A 17,471-nucleotide genomic window follows, 5' to 3' on the forward strand; every position below is an offset into this window, starting at 1 on the left:
AAACCCCCAAAGCCCTGACCCAGTCTTGGGGTTAAGCTATAAGAGCTTAGTTTGAAATATAGTCCAGATAGACCCCACATTAGACCGACATGAATACTGTGTTGACATTTGGAGTAGAAAGATCGCCACGCTCGTCTCCAAAGCCTTGGACCAGTCTTGTGTCAAAGTTAGATATCTCAGTCTTTTAGTATTGGGTTAAGCCCATCCATTAGACCACTGTAAAGACAAGATTTGGTTTGAAGTGGATAACCTTCCATTCCACTGGGCAAGACTGAGTCTTAGGCTGGGTTGAGGGTCTCGCCTAACCCATCCTTAGACCATGTTTGCTGGCTGGTCCGGGTGAAAGCACACTGCTTTCCCCTCCACAGCCCACCAGTTTAGGGTTAGATATCCTTTAGGCAGGGGGTTAAGAGTCAGATGTCATCTGGCCTCAAACCATAGTGCAGACAGTGTTGAGATTTGGGTCGAACCGAACAGCCTTCCCCTCCACTGCCTTTGCATTGGTGTTGTACATGGGATTCTCAAAGGCGGCTTGGCCATTGTTGTTTTCATGAACTGAGCAGCCTGTGTACTGTGTCTTGGGAGTGGTTCTGTGAAGGTAAACACAGGAACAAAATACATTTAGTGTATTTGTTATAAAAATGCTACTATAGTAGCCTACAGTATGCTACAAGTCAACCTTTGAGTCAGGGAGTAATACATTGGGAAGATGCTATCTAGCTGCCATTCAGAATGGATCTATAGAAGACAGATTCTTTAACAGTCAGGATTAAAAGATGGATTTTATGATTTTCAGGAACAATGCAAGTTGTAAATGCATCACCAATATTACTCCATATACTAAACTCCCAAATACTAAACTAGGTGTACATCATCCAAACATCTGGAAAGAATGCACTGGGTTGCAATATATGTTGAGACGATACACTGTAATTCATACCTTTGTTTGTAGAGATAGAAGCCAAAACCCGTGAAAATAAGAGCAAAAAAAGGCACCAGAATAGCGATAGCCACAGAACTGCTGTTGGTACCGAGTGGAGGAGGGGTTAAGTTCTGACTCTCTGACATATTCAGACCTGGAATACACAAGGAGGAATGCGTGCACGCACACATGCACGCACGCGCACGCACACACACACACACACACACACACGCACGCACGCACGCACGCGCGCACGCACGCACGCACGCACACGCACACACACACGCACACACACACACACACACACACACACACACACACACACAAATAAACAAACAGGAAACAAAAACAGCAGGAAAAGGAGGATGTGATATCAAACTCATGCCACAACAGAGCATTAATCTTACCATTAGCAAATGATTTGTAGTTCTTAATTAGATTTGGTAACGACTGAAATTGGGGTGTAATTAAAGGCTAAATGGAAAGAGTTAGTATTGCACATCCCAATAAGTCTTGATACATCCGATGCTGGACTATTAAAAACAAGACAGGGTCTGATAATGTTGTTCAAATGTATTGTTACACCCCTAATTTGCAAAGGGGCTAATAAGACATGATAGGAAAGCAATATGCTGTGTGTGGACATATACCCTTCTTTACTTGTAATTAATGTCTACCCGTGTGAGCACTATGAAGCATGTTGCTTTGGTGCTATTGCGTGGTTTGTATGCTAGCTGGATTGTGTGCTATAGCTGCAGAACTGCAAACATCCCAACAACCCCCCAATTACCCATTGTCTGCTAGTATGAAAAACATAAATACAATATGTATCACATATAAAACATTGTGTAGTGTGCTTTGTACCAACTGTATCAACTCTTCATTGTTACAAAGAGCGTAGCTTTTTGATCTGTTACCACATCAGGCGAGCATACAGTAGCATAATTAGAGTGTAATCACCTAATCTTTGCAGTCCAAATTGCCCATAATCTTTGCCCTGGATGAAACCCTGGAATACATAACTAGAGCCATCAGGCTCAGCGGACACCTGGGGGAGAAGGGAGATAAGGAGTGCAGAGAAGGAGGGGTAGAGAGAGAAAGAGAGACGAAAAAGGAAGGAGGAAAGGGGATAGAGATAATCACAAGTCTTGATTCAATATTGAATATCGTCGTTGTCGGGTGGAAACCTTGTATGTCCAAAACCGTTTGTTTTGTATTTATAATTTTTTAAATGATTTAAACTAGAGAAAACAGCCGATCTACAAGCACACAACGCCTCGCACCGCGAGGCGTTGTGTGCTTGTAGATCGGCTGTTTTCACTATTTTGTGCGATGGCCATATGATGAAGCAGTGCTTTACTTTGCAAAAAAATAAAAAAAAATACAAATTTGAAACTTGGAGATACAAGGTTTCTGACGATATTTAACACATTATATTGCCTCATAACCCTGGCTTTTGAACGTCGTGTAATCACAGAGACTTGCACATTTCACAGATTACAACCATGACGATTGTTTCCTGTCGACTACCGTCTTTCACGAAAACAAAATAGAAACGAAATAAAAACTAAGCTATGATGACTAAAACTAAGACTAAACATTATTGACAATTTGGTCAACAAATAAAAACTAGACTAAAATGTTAGGGAGGGACTAGTGGAACAAAAGGACAAGTAATTTATGTTTGGTTGCTCTCTGGTGTTGTGCTCTGAAAATAGCCGATCTACCAACTCACAACGTGTTGCGGTGTGACGCGTTGTGGGCTTTTAGATCGGCTATTTTCAGCATGGAACCAAGTGTAAAATCAGGCATTACAACGCCATCAAGGCCCACAAAAAAAAATCGACAAAATCAATTGTAGATTTAGTTGACTAAAATCTTATGATATTTAGTTGACCAAAACAATTCAGAAGACTAAGATAATGACTAAAACTAAATTCTACTAATCTCAAACTAAATCAAAATGTGCTGTCAAAATGAACAATGCTTACGAATCCGTCCATGGTCCAGGAGTCATCGGTGATCTTGGTCGGTGAGACGACTGAATCCTTCAGTTGGTTCCCCTGGTTCAGCTGACTCACCTGGTACATCAGCAGTAAGAGTCTGGCCTCAGAGGCCTTATACACTCCTATAGGGATAGATAACACACACCTGGTTAACTAGGCATGTCAGCATCCTAAATCGATTTAAAGCTATACTATGTAAGTTGCTCAACTAGTGGTCAGTAGTGGTATAGCAAACCGCGGTCGCGTCTGCTTTTTTTGGCCGTTTTTCGCCGCGGACCGGGCCTCAGACCACCACGTCCGCCTGCACCTCGCCGAGATGTATCTTTAGAGGGGTCCCTGGTTCCCGTGCGTCCAGGCATTCCGGAGAAACGGACTCCTTCACCCGAGTATATGTTGTTGTTATGTTGAGGCAAGCTACTTCCTGAGAAGTCAGCAAGATGCGCTGTGATTGGCCGGCAGTGTATAATCCACGCTGTGATTGGCCGGTAGTGTATGATGACGTAATTTTGAGGCGAAATCCGGACCCCGGCCAGAATCATAGAAAACATATTTATAGAAGGCTTTAGGGGCTGAAATTCACGGAGTGGGTGTTCTAAAATTTTAGCGATTTAATAGTTAGATCAAATTTAAGATTTGTTTAATTGAAAAAGTTGCATAGTATAACTTTAAATCGATACAAACAGGTGACGATTTAAAGTTTACCATAATCACAGTAATCCTTAATCACATTCCATCATATTCAAGGGCTTTTGGAGAGAAATGAGTTCAGAGCACTACAGAGGGGAGGTGTGTGTGTTTGTGACCAGCTGATGCTTGTTGACACTCGTTAATGCACCAAAGAAGGCAATTACGGTATGTTTCTGCACTGTCAAATCGGTCTGCATCTATTCTAAGATGGCATCAAAGCCAAAGCCATTTGTTTGCAAAATAAATGTGTGTTTAACAAATCGTGAAAAATCGTGATTTGCGTGAATCGTTACTTTCCTAGTTACAAGACAATGGAGAGGAGGGGAGTGCTAGAGGTCGTCTTTATATGGGTTTCCCTAGACGTCACATGTTTAGATGGCAACTTAATCTAGTCTAGGGTAATCTCACCTGATAATTGGAAAGATCGGAAGGAATAAAGGACAAATAATAGGAACCAAACAAGCAACAAGAACGTTCTATATGAACTTCAAAGCGTGAGTGTTATAGCAAGGCAAGCTAGTCAACGGGTGTCCTCAACTATTGAAAAGATCAGCTGAACTCTGATCACCCGGACAGATACAGAATTGGTCGACTATTCTTCTGAACGGGATGGACAGTTAAAACTATAGTCTTCAACGAATCAAGGCTTTTATAATGACCAACACAGGCTGTGCTGTATATATCTTAGGTCAAAATAAGAATCTATCCCAACGTGGCAGACAATTTACTTGAACTAGTATTGCAGTACTAGCCCGATGATTAGATAGATATCCATCTATCGTCTGGTGCCAGGTGCATATTGAAAAGTGGTTAAGGACCAAAACCAGACAAAAACAAGACACAAACAATAACGCCTGGCAGACTTATTCAATTGAGCGTCTCCGCAGACATCCATTCACGGCCAAGGCAATCAGAGGCTTACATAGGATTCTCTCCAGCAGAAACCCAGACATGCTGACTCAGAGCCTCCATCACGGAGACGGTGGGGGTCTGACCGCGCGAGGCTGGCGTCGGCCTAACCACGCTTTACATTTGTTTTCATTCGCTCTGCGCCGGTGAGGAGTGATCTCTTCAAATTAAAATTTAAAGACCCGTTTGCTCTGCGTTGAGCACTGCCTCGGCCGCTATTGATCTAAAGCCGCACGGTTGGACCCGAGGACAGATGTTAAAAAGTCAGCTAACCGCTTGGTTTTGTGATCCAGTGCTCGTGCTCCCCATCCGCCCCGGGAACCAATCCCACACTCTACAGGATTTGTGTCTTAATGGAGTCTTAACCCCCCCCCCCCCCCCCCCCCCCCCCGCTGATACAGCTGTGGGATCATGTGAGGTCTGTGTGCGCAACTGTGCATGTGTGTATGCAGGCAAGTGAACACATAGACATCAAAGGGGGCTTGTTGGGCTTGAGCTTTTATCCATCTGTAAAAGGTGCCCTCTCCAGACCATGAATGCAGTTTTCACTGTGGTGAAGGAGATACAAATGCCCCCTTTCCATGCCATACCCGAAGGCAGCATTCAAGAGAATTGCCTTGTATCTTATGTCGTCAGCATCTTATGTCGTTACGCCGCATCTCCAGTATTGACTTGATTATGCTTAGTTCAGTGTGGCATCACTAACCGAAAATAGCCGACCTTCAAGCTCACAACGCGTCGCAGCGCGACGCGTTGTGAGCTTGGAGGTCTGCTATTTTCGATATTTCCACCAAAAGGCCCTTCTAGAAATGTCAGCCCCTGCCTCTCTAACATTCTCTGCATGTCCCTGTGTGTATGCGTGAGTGACAGGTGTGAGTCCTTGGGTATTATGTACAGGAATAACAGTAACATACAGTAACAGCAGCTCTAACCATTGCTAGTGCTGTAAAGCATGAGGTGCACGTTGTTGAGCTTTAAATACATACATATATTTCCACACCCACACCCATTACCTCATTAAGGCACGTTATCGTACAGTGCAGTATGCTGTAGGTGGACTATAGCAGCGATGCCTCATGAATCATACATTATTATTGTTCCATAATGTTGCTGTCGGGTAGCCTGGGATCCATCCTGCCTCCTATCTCCCAGACCCATTGAAAGAGAGAGTTACGTCACTTACGTCGACTCCCATAGTAAGCGTGGAAAGCCTATTTACTCTATGGTGGGAAGCTAACTTAGCCTAGCTTACTGGAGCCTGTTCTCATTCTTAGCGAGCCTCTGCCCCGTCCGCCCCCATTCATTTTTCACTCGCTGGTAAGTAGGTTCAGGTTCAGGTTTATTAGTCACATGCATATCCATACAGGTACAGATATACAATGAAATGCTTGTGCCAGGAGTAGACTAAATCACGTCTTTTTCACTCTTTTAATAATGTTATCTACCTTAGAGAGGCCCGTGAATGTGTTAAAATGGTGAAAAAGACGTGATTTGGTCTACTTACCAGCAAATTAATGACTCGGCTAGAATGGGGGCGGACGGGGCAGAGGCTCGCTAGGACGCCATGCGAAGCCACTTCCGGTCTGCGGCGAGTTCAAAGCATGACGCCACTCTCCCTAGAACACACTGCTATCTCCGTGCCCAAACGAGTGAAAGCGACTTCTGATTGGTCTGTGGAAAAGTTACTTCCTGACTTGCCTACATAATGGAAATACGAGTCAAATGGACCCCAGCCAGACCGAGAAGTGCAGTGAGAAAAAGACGAATCAGACTGGATCCCAAGCTAGCAGTTGGGTGGAAACCTCCTCCTATAAGTATGGTACAGAATTATCATATCTTATACCGTTGGCACCAAAAATAAAAGACTACACACTGTATTGAGGTGTATCTGCCTGAGTCACATGGGTGTACATTAATTAACAGATGGCTCATATGTGTAGAATTTGTTCAGAAAAATAAATAACATAACAATATACTACCATATTATGCAATGTGGTGCGCGTGCGCGCACGTGTGTGTGTGTGTGTGTGTGTGTGTGTGTGTGTGTGTGTGTGTGTGTGTGTGTATGCATGCGTGTGTGTGTGTGTGTGTGTGTATGCATGCATGCATGCGTGCGTGCGTGTGTGTGTGTGTGTGTGTGTGTGTGTGTGTGTGTGTGTGTGTGTGTGTGTGTGTGTGTGTGTGTGTGTGTGTGTGCGTGCGTGCGTGCGCGCGTGCGTGCACACCTGATAGGAGCAGCTCCATGTTGCTGTTGCTGAGGGTAACGTTGACTCTTCCTGTTGTTGCATTGAAGCTGGTGATGCTCAAAGTCATAGGCTGCTTCCTCCCACGGTAATTATAAGAACCCTTCCATATGTAGTTAGGAGCGAAGACATCATCAGGAACTATATATAGACAGAGAGCGTAGGGGGAGAGGGGAGAGGGGGAGAGGAGGAAGGGAACAGAAGAGATTCATGTCTGGTACTATACATGGGTCATATGGAGGGGTCTGTACAATCAGGGGACAAATATCTGACTACTGGCAATGGAGGACAATCTTGAAAATTCAGGACATAGAACATTTAACATTTAAGTTGAAAATAAAGGAAGAACTCTTTAATAAAAGATGGGAAAAGAAAGTGTATAAATGTGAACCCCTGTACATTTCTGTTTAATTTATTTTGCATTTGATTTTGATTTGATTGCATTTGTGTTTAATTTTGGAGTGTCTTGTTATTTTTGTTTAATTGGTGCAACAACAACAAAACAGTAGTGCTCGCATTCCTCTAAAGTCACCCCAGATTGAACCGTTATGTTCAATAAGGTAACAGCAGCTCCTCCAAGTGTAATTGCACAGAATTTTTCCTGGCACCACACTCGAGTGGGATCCAAGAGGCCAGGGGCAGCATATAGCACTGTAGGTCACAGGAGAGCGTTGCTGAAGAAAGCCAGACAGAACGCAACAGACTGGTACGGAGCAGAACAGGGGCACAACTGGGCATTGCGTTAAACCCATCCAGAACGGGTACACATTATTGTGTATCATTATTTTATGCTTTAACTATTGAAACATAGCAGATATACAAGCTTGTAGATCTGCTATTTTTGAAAAATCGCGAAAACTTCAATTTTGATCCGATTCTATAAGTGTCTTTTTTTTTAAGATTTGTTTTTGGGCTTTTTTGCCTTTATTGGATATAGACTGACAGGAAATGGGGGAGAGACAGGGAGTGACATACGGCAAAGGTCGGCCGGATCGGGAATCGAACCGGCGACGCCGACAGGCATTGATGCCAAAATGGCAATGCCTATATGGTATGCGCCTGGTCCACTAGGCCAACAGGCATCCCTATAAGTGTCTTTTGAATCCTTCTAAGGTTTTTGTTTCTATGTCAGCAATCTGGCCAGCCATCGTCAAAGAAAAGGTCCTTTTCACTTAACTGGAGCTCAGTTAGTCTGTTCTTGAGAGACTACTAGTGGTTCTCAAACTTTTTTCATGTGAAGGACCCCCAAAATGATATTTATTTGGCCACGGACCCCCATCACAAAATATTCAGTTCCAGGGACCACCCAGAAGCAATTTGAGTTACAAACGTTCGCTTTAAAAATACATATGTTCAAAGATTAGCACACATTTTCACGACTTTTTCAAAAATAGCAGATCTACAAGCTCGCAGCGCTGCACTCGGTGCCGCGCTGTGAGCTTGTATATCTGCTATTTTTCACTGGTTAAAGCATTCAATAATTCTAGGCCTAAATGGGTTAATGCTATTATACTCCATCAAATGTGGTCGCTCAACCAAGTGAAAGCCTTCAGCATCATTAGCGGGCTTCTCCCTGACTGTGATGGTTGCAGTCCACTTTGTGTACGTGCCATATAGCAACGAACCACCCGGGAACAGCTAGACGGGAATAGTGTGAGGCAGGGACGTGCCGGGCCCCTGATTCAGCCCGGGGAAAAAAAGAGTTGGAGAGGCCCTCATTGCGCGCTATAGGGAGAGATCTCTCTCTATAGCGCTGCTGCTGCTACTCAAAGATTTGCCGTTTCAGATCATGACAAGCGACAAGCCATTGGGCCAATTACACGAGTAAAATTTCGTCGTTGTCGGGTGGAAACCTTGTATGTCCAAAAGCGTTTGTTTTGTATTTATCATTTTAAAAATGATTTAAACTAGTGAAAACAGCCGTTCTATTTCATACCTCCTAACCGCCAGAGGGCGGTGTATGAACACCGTGGATATACATCACGCGCATGCGCAGAGGTCGAATTCTAATGACAACATAGTCACCCGTGACCCTGTGTGCCCGTGCGTGAGCACGTACACTGCCTACATAGGCATGACGCACACAAGGAACATCCTCTTTTCATCTTTTCGCCTAGAGCGCAGGTCGACACAGCAGCTGCGTTTGTAGTCTCGCTAACCTAAACCTAAACGGTACGGTGGGAGCTGCGGTTATTCGCCCTCCTAGTGACTACGTGGACTGCAAAGCTTGTTTACCCTGTTCAAGATGGGAATGAAAGCGTACGGTAAGTAACGGCTGATAATAGCCAATTGCTAATACTAGCGTCGAGAGTGTTTTCCGCTCCATAGAGCTAGATAGATACCTTGTATGGTAAGTAACGGCTGATGATAGCCAATTGCTAATAGACTAGCGTCGAGAGTGTTTTCCGCTCCGTAAAGCTAGAGTTTGCATTGTGTATTGTATTGATGACCCACGTGTGTAGCACGTCTGCCGTTCACTAATAGCGACGATAGCGTTCTCCGCTACACAGCTGTTGAGTGAACCCTGCATGGCAGCAGTGTGTTGGTGGTGAGTATTTTGGTAAGGATTGGCGTTCCACTGCATTGCTTCAGTGAATCCTGCACGGCAATAGTGCGTGGTTTGTGTGGCTACTATTAGCCTAACCAGCGTGCGGCTAGCGTTAGCACAGAGAGCGTTGTCCGCTCCACAAGCTAACGTTAGCTATTGTTTGTTTACAGCTGACGTTTGAAAGCGTGTTCGTCCGCCGCTAGCACTGGGCTGTATAGCGATTGGGTACAGCGTCGCACGTGCTGTTGGCTGGTAGCCTATAACTTCTGAGAGCGGTGTCCGCTCCTCCGCTACAGTTAAGCTGCATAGCTACATTGCTGGGTAGTGCAGTAGCACTGTGTGTGTGTCTACATTCTCCAGTCATGATGAACGCGTGTTCCCGGTGCGCCGCCGCTTTGGAGGTAGAGGATGGCCATGACTGGTGCCCGCGCTGTCTCGGCATTGACCATCTGAGGCAAGCCTTGACGACGGAGGCATGCACGAATTGCAGCTGCATGGCCTTAGCGGCGAGGAAGGCACGGCTTGCGGCAGCTGAGGGCAGTGACTTGCCTTCATCAGGGATGCCAGTCTTGAGCCCAGTGAAGGGGCTTTCAAAGAGCAAGCGCTCCCGTGGTAAGGACGCGATGGCTGAGAAGGCAGACGCCAAGAAGGGCCGTCGGGAAACTGCTGGTGTGGAAGGCACAGGAGGCAAAAGGAGCCAGCAAGAGACGGCTAATGTGGCAGGCACAGGCGCAAAGAAGGTGCGTCAGGAAGACCAGCCCCCCCCGTCGCACACGGTGGATTCGCTGGCCGCTGAGTTTGCTCAGATTAGGGCCCTGCTTTATAACCTGCAGCCCCGTACTCCTACCGCCAGTGCCGCTACCGTAGTGCCCCAACGCCAGGCTAGGCAGCTGGGCCTGAACCAGGCTGCAGCATGGGCTGCTGGTTTAAGAGATGAGGACGTCCTGTCTATTGCGGCCTCAGACTCTCTCTTCGCAAATGAAGTTTCCGAGCATGAGGAGCCAGATGAAGAGGTCCCTCACTCGGAGTCGAGCTCGCAGGGGTCAGGAGCAAGTGCTGCTACGACTACAGCCAAGGAGGACCTTCAGCTCGCCCTGTCACGGCTGGGTATTGATACCTCTACTGAAGTGCCCCAGGCCTCCAATGAGTTCTTTAGGCATAGAACGGAACCAGCTTTCCGTGTGCCGCCCTCGAGGGCTTTCATCACGGAGCTGCAATCCTGTTGGGCAGATCCCAAGTCGGATCGTCGCCCGTCGCAAGACTGTAGAGCCATGGGTGCCATGGCTGATGCGGCACAGTATGGGTTGGACCGTATGCCAGCGGTGGAGAATCCAATCGCTTCCCTGGTGGTGTCACCAGAGGAAGCCCTTAGTCAGGTTCCTAGGTGCCCGCTGGCCCAATGCAGGCTTACTGACGACTACATCACCAAGGCCTATGAGTCAGCAGCCCGGATGGCGCGTGTGGGGAATTCAATGTCCCACTTTATCTTGGCCCTGGACAAGTCTCTTGTGACGGCGGGGGCGGATGCTGCGACACAGAGCCTGAGTGAGGCTTCACTCAGGGCCTTTGCCTACATGTCTAAGGACTTGGGGAAGGTGATGTCTACCTTGACCTTGGCTCGTCGCCAGGTCTGGCTTGCACAGGCCCCTGTGTCTGCGCAGTGCAAGAAGAAGCTCTGCAAGCTGCCTGTTGCCCCAGGCCAGATATTTGGGCCCTCAGCTCAAGAGGCCCTGGACCGCGGCCTTGAGGCGAAGAAGTCTAAGCGTCAGTTCGCAGACTTGTGCCGGGAGCCCACACGTCAGTCAAGGCGCACAGGCACTCAACGCTCAGCATCTCGTGGTCAGAGCACATCGTCATCGGCGGCTAGATACTCCTCGTTTCAGCAGGACCAGCCCCAACGAGCACCCCCACAGCCCACTTTTAGGGAGCCCAGAGGTAGGTCCCCCAGGCGTGGGGACGGCCGATCATCAAAATCATTCAAGGGCCGGGGGAGTCGGGCGTGACTCCCCCGACCCGGGCCCCAGCCGGTTCACCCCAGAACATCTAAGCCGCTGGGAAGCCCTAACTTCGGACCCCTGGGTACTTTCCACCATATCCGGAGGTTACAAGATTCAGTTCAGTCGTCGGCCCCCAGCATTCACCGGGGTGAGGATGACCGTGGTCGACGACCCGCTGAGGTCTCAGGCCCTCAGACGGGAAATTACAGAGCTCCTAGTGAAGGATGCCATAGAGTGTGTACCTGGTTCAGCAAGGCTAAGAGGGTTCTACTCGACTTATTTTCTTATCCCGAAGAAGGATGGCACACTTCGGCCAATCCTCGATCTCAGGAATCTGAACCAATTCCTGAAGACTTTTCATTTCAAGATGCTGCGCCCAGTGGACGTTCTCCAAGCTGTGGCAGCAAGGGACTGGTTCACCAGTATAGACTTAAAAGATGCTTATTTTCATGTGCCAATAGCACCGGACCACAGACAGTTCCTCCGTTTCGCCTTCGAGGGTCAGGCATACCAGTTCCGGGTCCTTCCGTTTGGCCTTTCTCTCAGCCCCCGGGTCTTCACCAGGTTCGTAGCGGCGGCGCTGGCCCCGCTCCAGGACAGAGGGATGCGGATTCTCCCGTACCTCGACGATTGGTTGGTGTGCGCGTCGACTCGAGGACAGGTACTCAGCGACACGTCGGCCCTCTTGAACCATGTGGCACAACTGGGGCTCACAGTGAACCTCACCAAGAGCTCCTTGACTCCCAGTCAGGAAACGGTATTCATTGGAATCTCCCTCAGCTCTGTTTCAATGATGGCCTGCCCCTCTCCACGGCGAGTGGACATCATCCTGGAGCTTGTGTCTCATGTGCGGAGAAGCACCACGCTCAAGTATGGACTGCTCCTCAGGTTGCTGGGTCTATTGGTGTCGGTATCCAGGATTGTGCCTCTTGGACTCCTGTCAGTGCGTCCTCTGCAGGTATGGGTCAACGGCTTGGGCCTCGACCCCGAGAGGGACCAGGAGAGTCTGGTGACGGTCTCCAGCCATCACCGCCGATTGCTAGATCCGTGGAAGAGAATGGAGAGACTGTGCCGAGGCGTGCCCGTGGGTGCACTACCCTCCCGTCGGGAGTTGGTGGTGACGGACGCTTCCCGTTCAGGCTGGGGGGCCGTATGGGAGCACAGGGCAGTCAGAGGGTACTGGGGCCCTCAGGAGAGACGCCTACACATAAATGTGCTGGAGCTCCGAGCAGTGTACTTGGCCCTCAGATGTTTCCTTCCTGCCTTGGAGGGGAGGCATGTCCTTGTCAAGTCGGACAACGTAACAACAGTGTACCACGTGAACCATCAGGGTGGTGTCAGATCCGCGGAGTGCCTGCTGGAGGCCCAGAGGCTCCTCAAGTGGGCTTTTCCTCGCCTTCGCAGTCTCCGGGCAATGCATCTACCGGGGGTCCGCAACCAGGCAGCGGATATGCTGTCCCGTCAGCCTCCTCCACCGGGGGAGTGGAGACTGAACCCGGTCGTGGTCCAACAAATCTGGGAAAGGTACGGCAGGGCAGAGGTGGATCTCTTTGCCTCAAGCGAGTCAACGCACTGCCGCCAGTGGTTCTCCCTGTCGGATCCAGCCAGTCCATTGGGACAGGACGCGTTCGCTCACCCATGGCCACCAGGCCTCTTGTATGCGTTCCCTCCTTTGCCCATGCTCACGCTGACACTTCACAGGATAGCCACAGGCAGTCACACAGTGCTGCTGGTGGCTCCTTACTGGCCAGGGAGGATCTGGTTCCCCATGATCAGGCGCCTTCTCAGTGGAACACCTTGGCCCCTCCCGTCGAGGCGGGATCTCCTGTCACAGGTAGAGGGCCGCATTTGGCATCCCCAGCCAGGTCGCCTTCAACTTCATGTCTGGCCCCTGAGGGGCCAGGTTCTCTGCTAGAGTCCTGCGATGAGGCAGTTGTCCAGACCCTGCTAAACGTTCATGCGCCCTCCACAAGAGCGCTTTATGCAAACAGGTGGAAGCTGTTCTGCAAGTGGTGTGAGTCTCAACACGTGGATCCAGTCAGGTGCTCTGTGCAGAGACTGCTGCGGTATCTTCAGACGTTGCTGGTCAAGGGGCTCTCATCCTCTACTATGAAGGTGTACGTTGCTGCCATCTCAGCTCGGCATGTGCTGGTGGACGGTCGGACGCTGGGGTCTCATCCGCTGGTCAGTCGGTTTCTGAAGGCGGTGCTCAGATTGCACCCCCCGCACGTGGCTAGAGTGCCCTCGTGGGACTTGCCTGTGGTCCTGGAAGCTTTATGCTCTCCGCCGTTTGAGCCGCTGGAGCAGGCTGGTCTCAGGTGGCTGTCTGCTAAAACCGCCTTTCTCCTTGCCATCACATCTGCCAAGCGAGTGGGGGAGCTCCATGCCCTATCTGTCGCTGTGGACTGTTTGAGGTGGTCCTCGGATGGCTCTGGGGTTACCATGTGGCCCAACCCCTCTTTCCTTCCGAAAAGGATTTCAGCCTTTCACGTCAACCAGCCTGTCACTCTGACAGCTTATGCTGCGCACCCAGGGGCGGGGGGATCGAGTCACGATGTGCGATTGTGTCCCATTCGGGCCCTGAGGCAGTACATTGACAGCACAGGGGCATTTCGGAAGTCGGATGCTCTCTTCCTCTGCCATGGAGGGCACAGGAAGGGACATGCTCTGTCCAAGCAACGTCTTGCTCACTGGATCGTTGATGCCATTTTGCAGGCTTATGTGCGGAACGGGCTGCCAGCTCCTCCAGTGAGGTGCCACTCCACCAGGAAGGTGTCCACCTCCTGGGCGGCACTGAAGGGGGTCCCACTGATTGATATCTGTGCGGCAGCAACGTGGGCTTCCTCCTGCACGTTTACCCGCTTCTACCGGGTGAATGTTGCTGCTCCTCAACGGGTCCAGATGGCTGTGTTGTCGGCCTCCTCGACCTGCAACTGATGGTTGGTGAGTGCTGGTTCCTCGTGACCATGTTGATATACCATATCCACGGTGTTCATACACCGCCCTCTGGCGGTTAGGAGGTATGAAATAGAACGAGAGTTATGCATATAACTATGGTTCTATGAATACCGGATAACCGCCAGAGGTGTCTGTCACTCGGCATCCCGACGAAAAGATTTTCAGGAGGATGTTCCTTGTGTGCGTCATGCCTATGTAGGCAGTGTACGTGCTCACGCACGGGCACACAGGGTCACGGGTGACTATGTTGTCATTAGAATTCGACCTCTGCGCATGCGCGTGATGTATATCCACGGTGTTCATACACCGCCCTCTGGCGGTTATCCGGTATTCATAGAACCATAGTTATATGCATAACTCTCGATCTACAAGCACACAACGCCTCGCATCGCGAAAAAAACATCAAATTTGAAACTTGGAAATACAAGGTTTCTGCCCGACAGTGACGATTTACTTTGTAGACTGCCCAGCCCCCAAAATGGAACGAAGGCCGTCATTTTATTTGTAATTTCTTTTCTAATGGCCGGCCTGGACCGGCCCGGGAATGAACCGGCCGTTTGGGAGTTGTCCCGCTTTTCCCAATGGCCAGCACGTCCCTGGTGCGAGGAGGGAAGGCACTATAGAAAACAGAGTACAGAGTATCAGGGAGCGGAGAGGAGTGAATATAGAGCTAGTAATTAACGGAGCGGAGAAGAACTGACCGTTCAGTTTGGGGCTTGGAGTCCCTGTTGCTGGTTTGACGGGTTTCTTCTTCTCTCCAGCTTGACACACACGCACGCACGCACGCACGCACGCACGCACGCACACACACACACACACACACACACACACACACACACACACACACACACACACACACACACACACACACACACACACACACACACACACACACACACACACACACACACACACACACACACACACACACACACACACACACACACACACGCACGCACACGCACACAAAGAGAAGAAAAGAAACGGTTTTATCTCTGTACATCTTCATCAAAATACACCCCCACATATACTGTAGCTTTCTAAGGACCCCAGGGGCGTCTTTTGTAGTGATGCTGCGTTCACGCTAGCAGATACAAGGCGATAGGCTGCAAGGCATTGTCAGTTGAAGGCAGTGACATGAAGACACAAACCCACGCCCAACACAACTTGTAGCTTTTGGCAACAAAAGCTGCAAAAATAAAGTTGAGCTGCCTTCAACTACAGCACTACCAATGATGCAGTGACAACTGACAAGTCAATCATGTTTTTGTGGTCATTTTTGAAACATCGTGAAAATGTGTCTTTGGATATTTTTACCCGATTCAATAAATGTCTTCTAAATCCTCAGTGGTTCTCAAACTTTTTCCAGTCAAGGACCCCCAAAATTACTTGTATTTGATCTGATCTGATCTGAAAATATGTTCTTCCAGGGACCCCCCAGAAGCAAATATTTGAGTTACAAATGTTCGCTTTTAAAAAGATATTCAAAGATTTGCAAAAAAATTCACGATTTTTCCAAAATAGAAGATCTACAGTAGATCTGCTATGATTTGGTTAATGATGTCAACGAACGACATTTCAACAGCAACTCAGTGACAGTGTAGCTGGCGACGCTTGGTCTTTTGTAGCCTTTGCAGCTGCCAACTGGTAACACAATTAAGTAATGTGCGCCACAAATAACTGTATACAGAGTTTTACACTATTCAAGTTAATGACACCACATCCACCACTGATAATTATAAAGTATTGCATTGTATTTCTTTTACCTCTACATATGGGCATCTTTCCGGTCCACGTCCCATCACTCTTACACACCCTGTGCTCGGAGCCGCCGGCCAGGAAGTAGCCAGGCTGACAGCTGTACACCAGGGTGTAGCCAAAACCCGGCAGGTCCATCCCGACCACGTCCACGTGGAGCGGACTCTCTGGCTGCTTGCAGGCATGCGCTGCGGGGGAAGGGAGGGAGGGAGGGAGATGGACGGAGAGATGGAACAGCGACAAAGACAAAAGGTTGCATAGGACAGCATGTGCAACACAACGACAGAAAGAGAGACGGAGACGGGCAATGATAGAGAGCAGGAGGCAGAGAAAGAAGTGTAAAGCAAATGAAGTGACACTACGTCTTCACAACGTGGTTGACTTGGTAGCACATTATAAATAGATATACTGTATAACCTCTGTCATACATGCTTGAGGGTGCAGTCCATGTTAAGTCTGATTGACAGGCCGATGGCAGAACTACGTGTCTAACTATAGTACAGTACACGCCTCTCTCTCTCTACCTATTTATCTGTCTGTCTGTCTGTCTGTCCATTATCTGTCTATTTTGCCCTTCCATATAGAGAAAGACAGGCTGGACAACTTTAAGGGAGAAAGGGAGACAGTGTGCAGTGTCCCTGACCAGCAAGGCAAAGGCGTGTTTCCCGACGCTGACCATATAATACACTTGACCGCTAGACATCAAACGGCAAGGAGCTCTCTCTATGTCTCTCTTACGTATGCACTCGGGCTGTGTTCCGCTCCACGTCAAGTCGGGCTGGCACGTTCTGGAGGAAGAGCCTTGTATCAGATGGCCTGGCTGGCATTGAAACGACACCACACTTGCCACCTATAACACAGAGGGGAGGAGGGAAAACAGACAAGCGCGTTGAAGTTGAGAGCTGTAGCTTGTTCGGCCTTGAATCGTATGGCTCACTGGCAGTGAAATGATACAACGTTGCCCGTGTAGAGGTCAGCTGGATGGATGGATGGCTTGATGGATGACATGCGACATATACGTAGAGAGAGAGAGAGAGAGAGAGAGAGAGGGAGAGAGAGAGAGAGAGAGAGAGAGAAGGGGGGAGAGAGAGAGAGAGAGAGAGAGAGAGAGAGAGATAGATAGACAAATAGATAGATAGATAGATAGATAGATAGATAGATAGATAGATAGATAGATAGATAGATAGATAGATAGATAGATAGATAGATAGGAAAAGGTGATAATAGCCATTTTGGTTAGAACTGATTGAAATTGACTTTGTAAGTCAAGTTTAAAATTATACTAAATATATTTTTAAATGTCCAAATACATTTAAAATATTATCAAATTATCTCATGGCACCCCTGGACTGCCGTCGGTCGCGGCACCCGAGGGTCCCCCGTCACCCACTTTGAAAACCCCTGAGATAGATAGATACAACCACTTGAACCCTAGCATCCCTA

The 17,471-nt window shown here is 48.6% G+C and overlaps 1 protein-coding gene across 1 annotated transcript in view; it reads right to left on the reverse strand.

Annotated features, from left to right (window-relative positions):
- Nucleotides 1-430: 430 nt before the first annotated feature.
- Nucleotides 431-17,471, reverse strand: part of csmd3b (CUB and Sushi multiple domains 3b) — a gene marked incomplete at both ends in the record, with an annotated part of 797,030 nt that continues 779,989 nt past the window's right edge. Inside the window, 8 exon segments of the mRNA XM_080735998.1 lie at nt 431-590; nt 941-1,076; nt 1,883-1,970; nt 2,914-3,050; nt 6,750-6,908; nt 14,972-15,031; nt 16,037-16,216; nt 16,767-16,878. Coding sequence (XP_080592124.1) covers nt 431-590; nt 941-1,076; nt 1,883-1,970; nt 2,914-3,050; nt 6,750-6,908; nt 14,972-15,031; nt 16,037-16,216; nt 16,767-16,878 — 1,032 coding nt within the window.

The sequence above is a fragment of the Nannobrachium achirus genome (assembly GCF_963921795.1).
Source record: "Nannobrachium achirus genome assembly, chromosome: 10".
Classification (NCBI taxonomy): Eukaryota; Metazoa; Chordata; class Actinopteri; order Myctophiformes; family Myctophidae; genus Nannobrachium; species Nannobrachium achirus.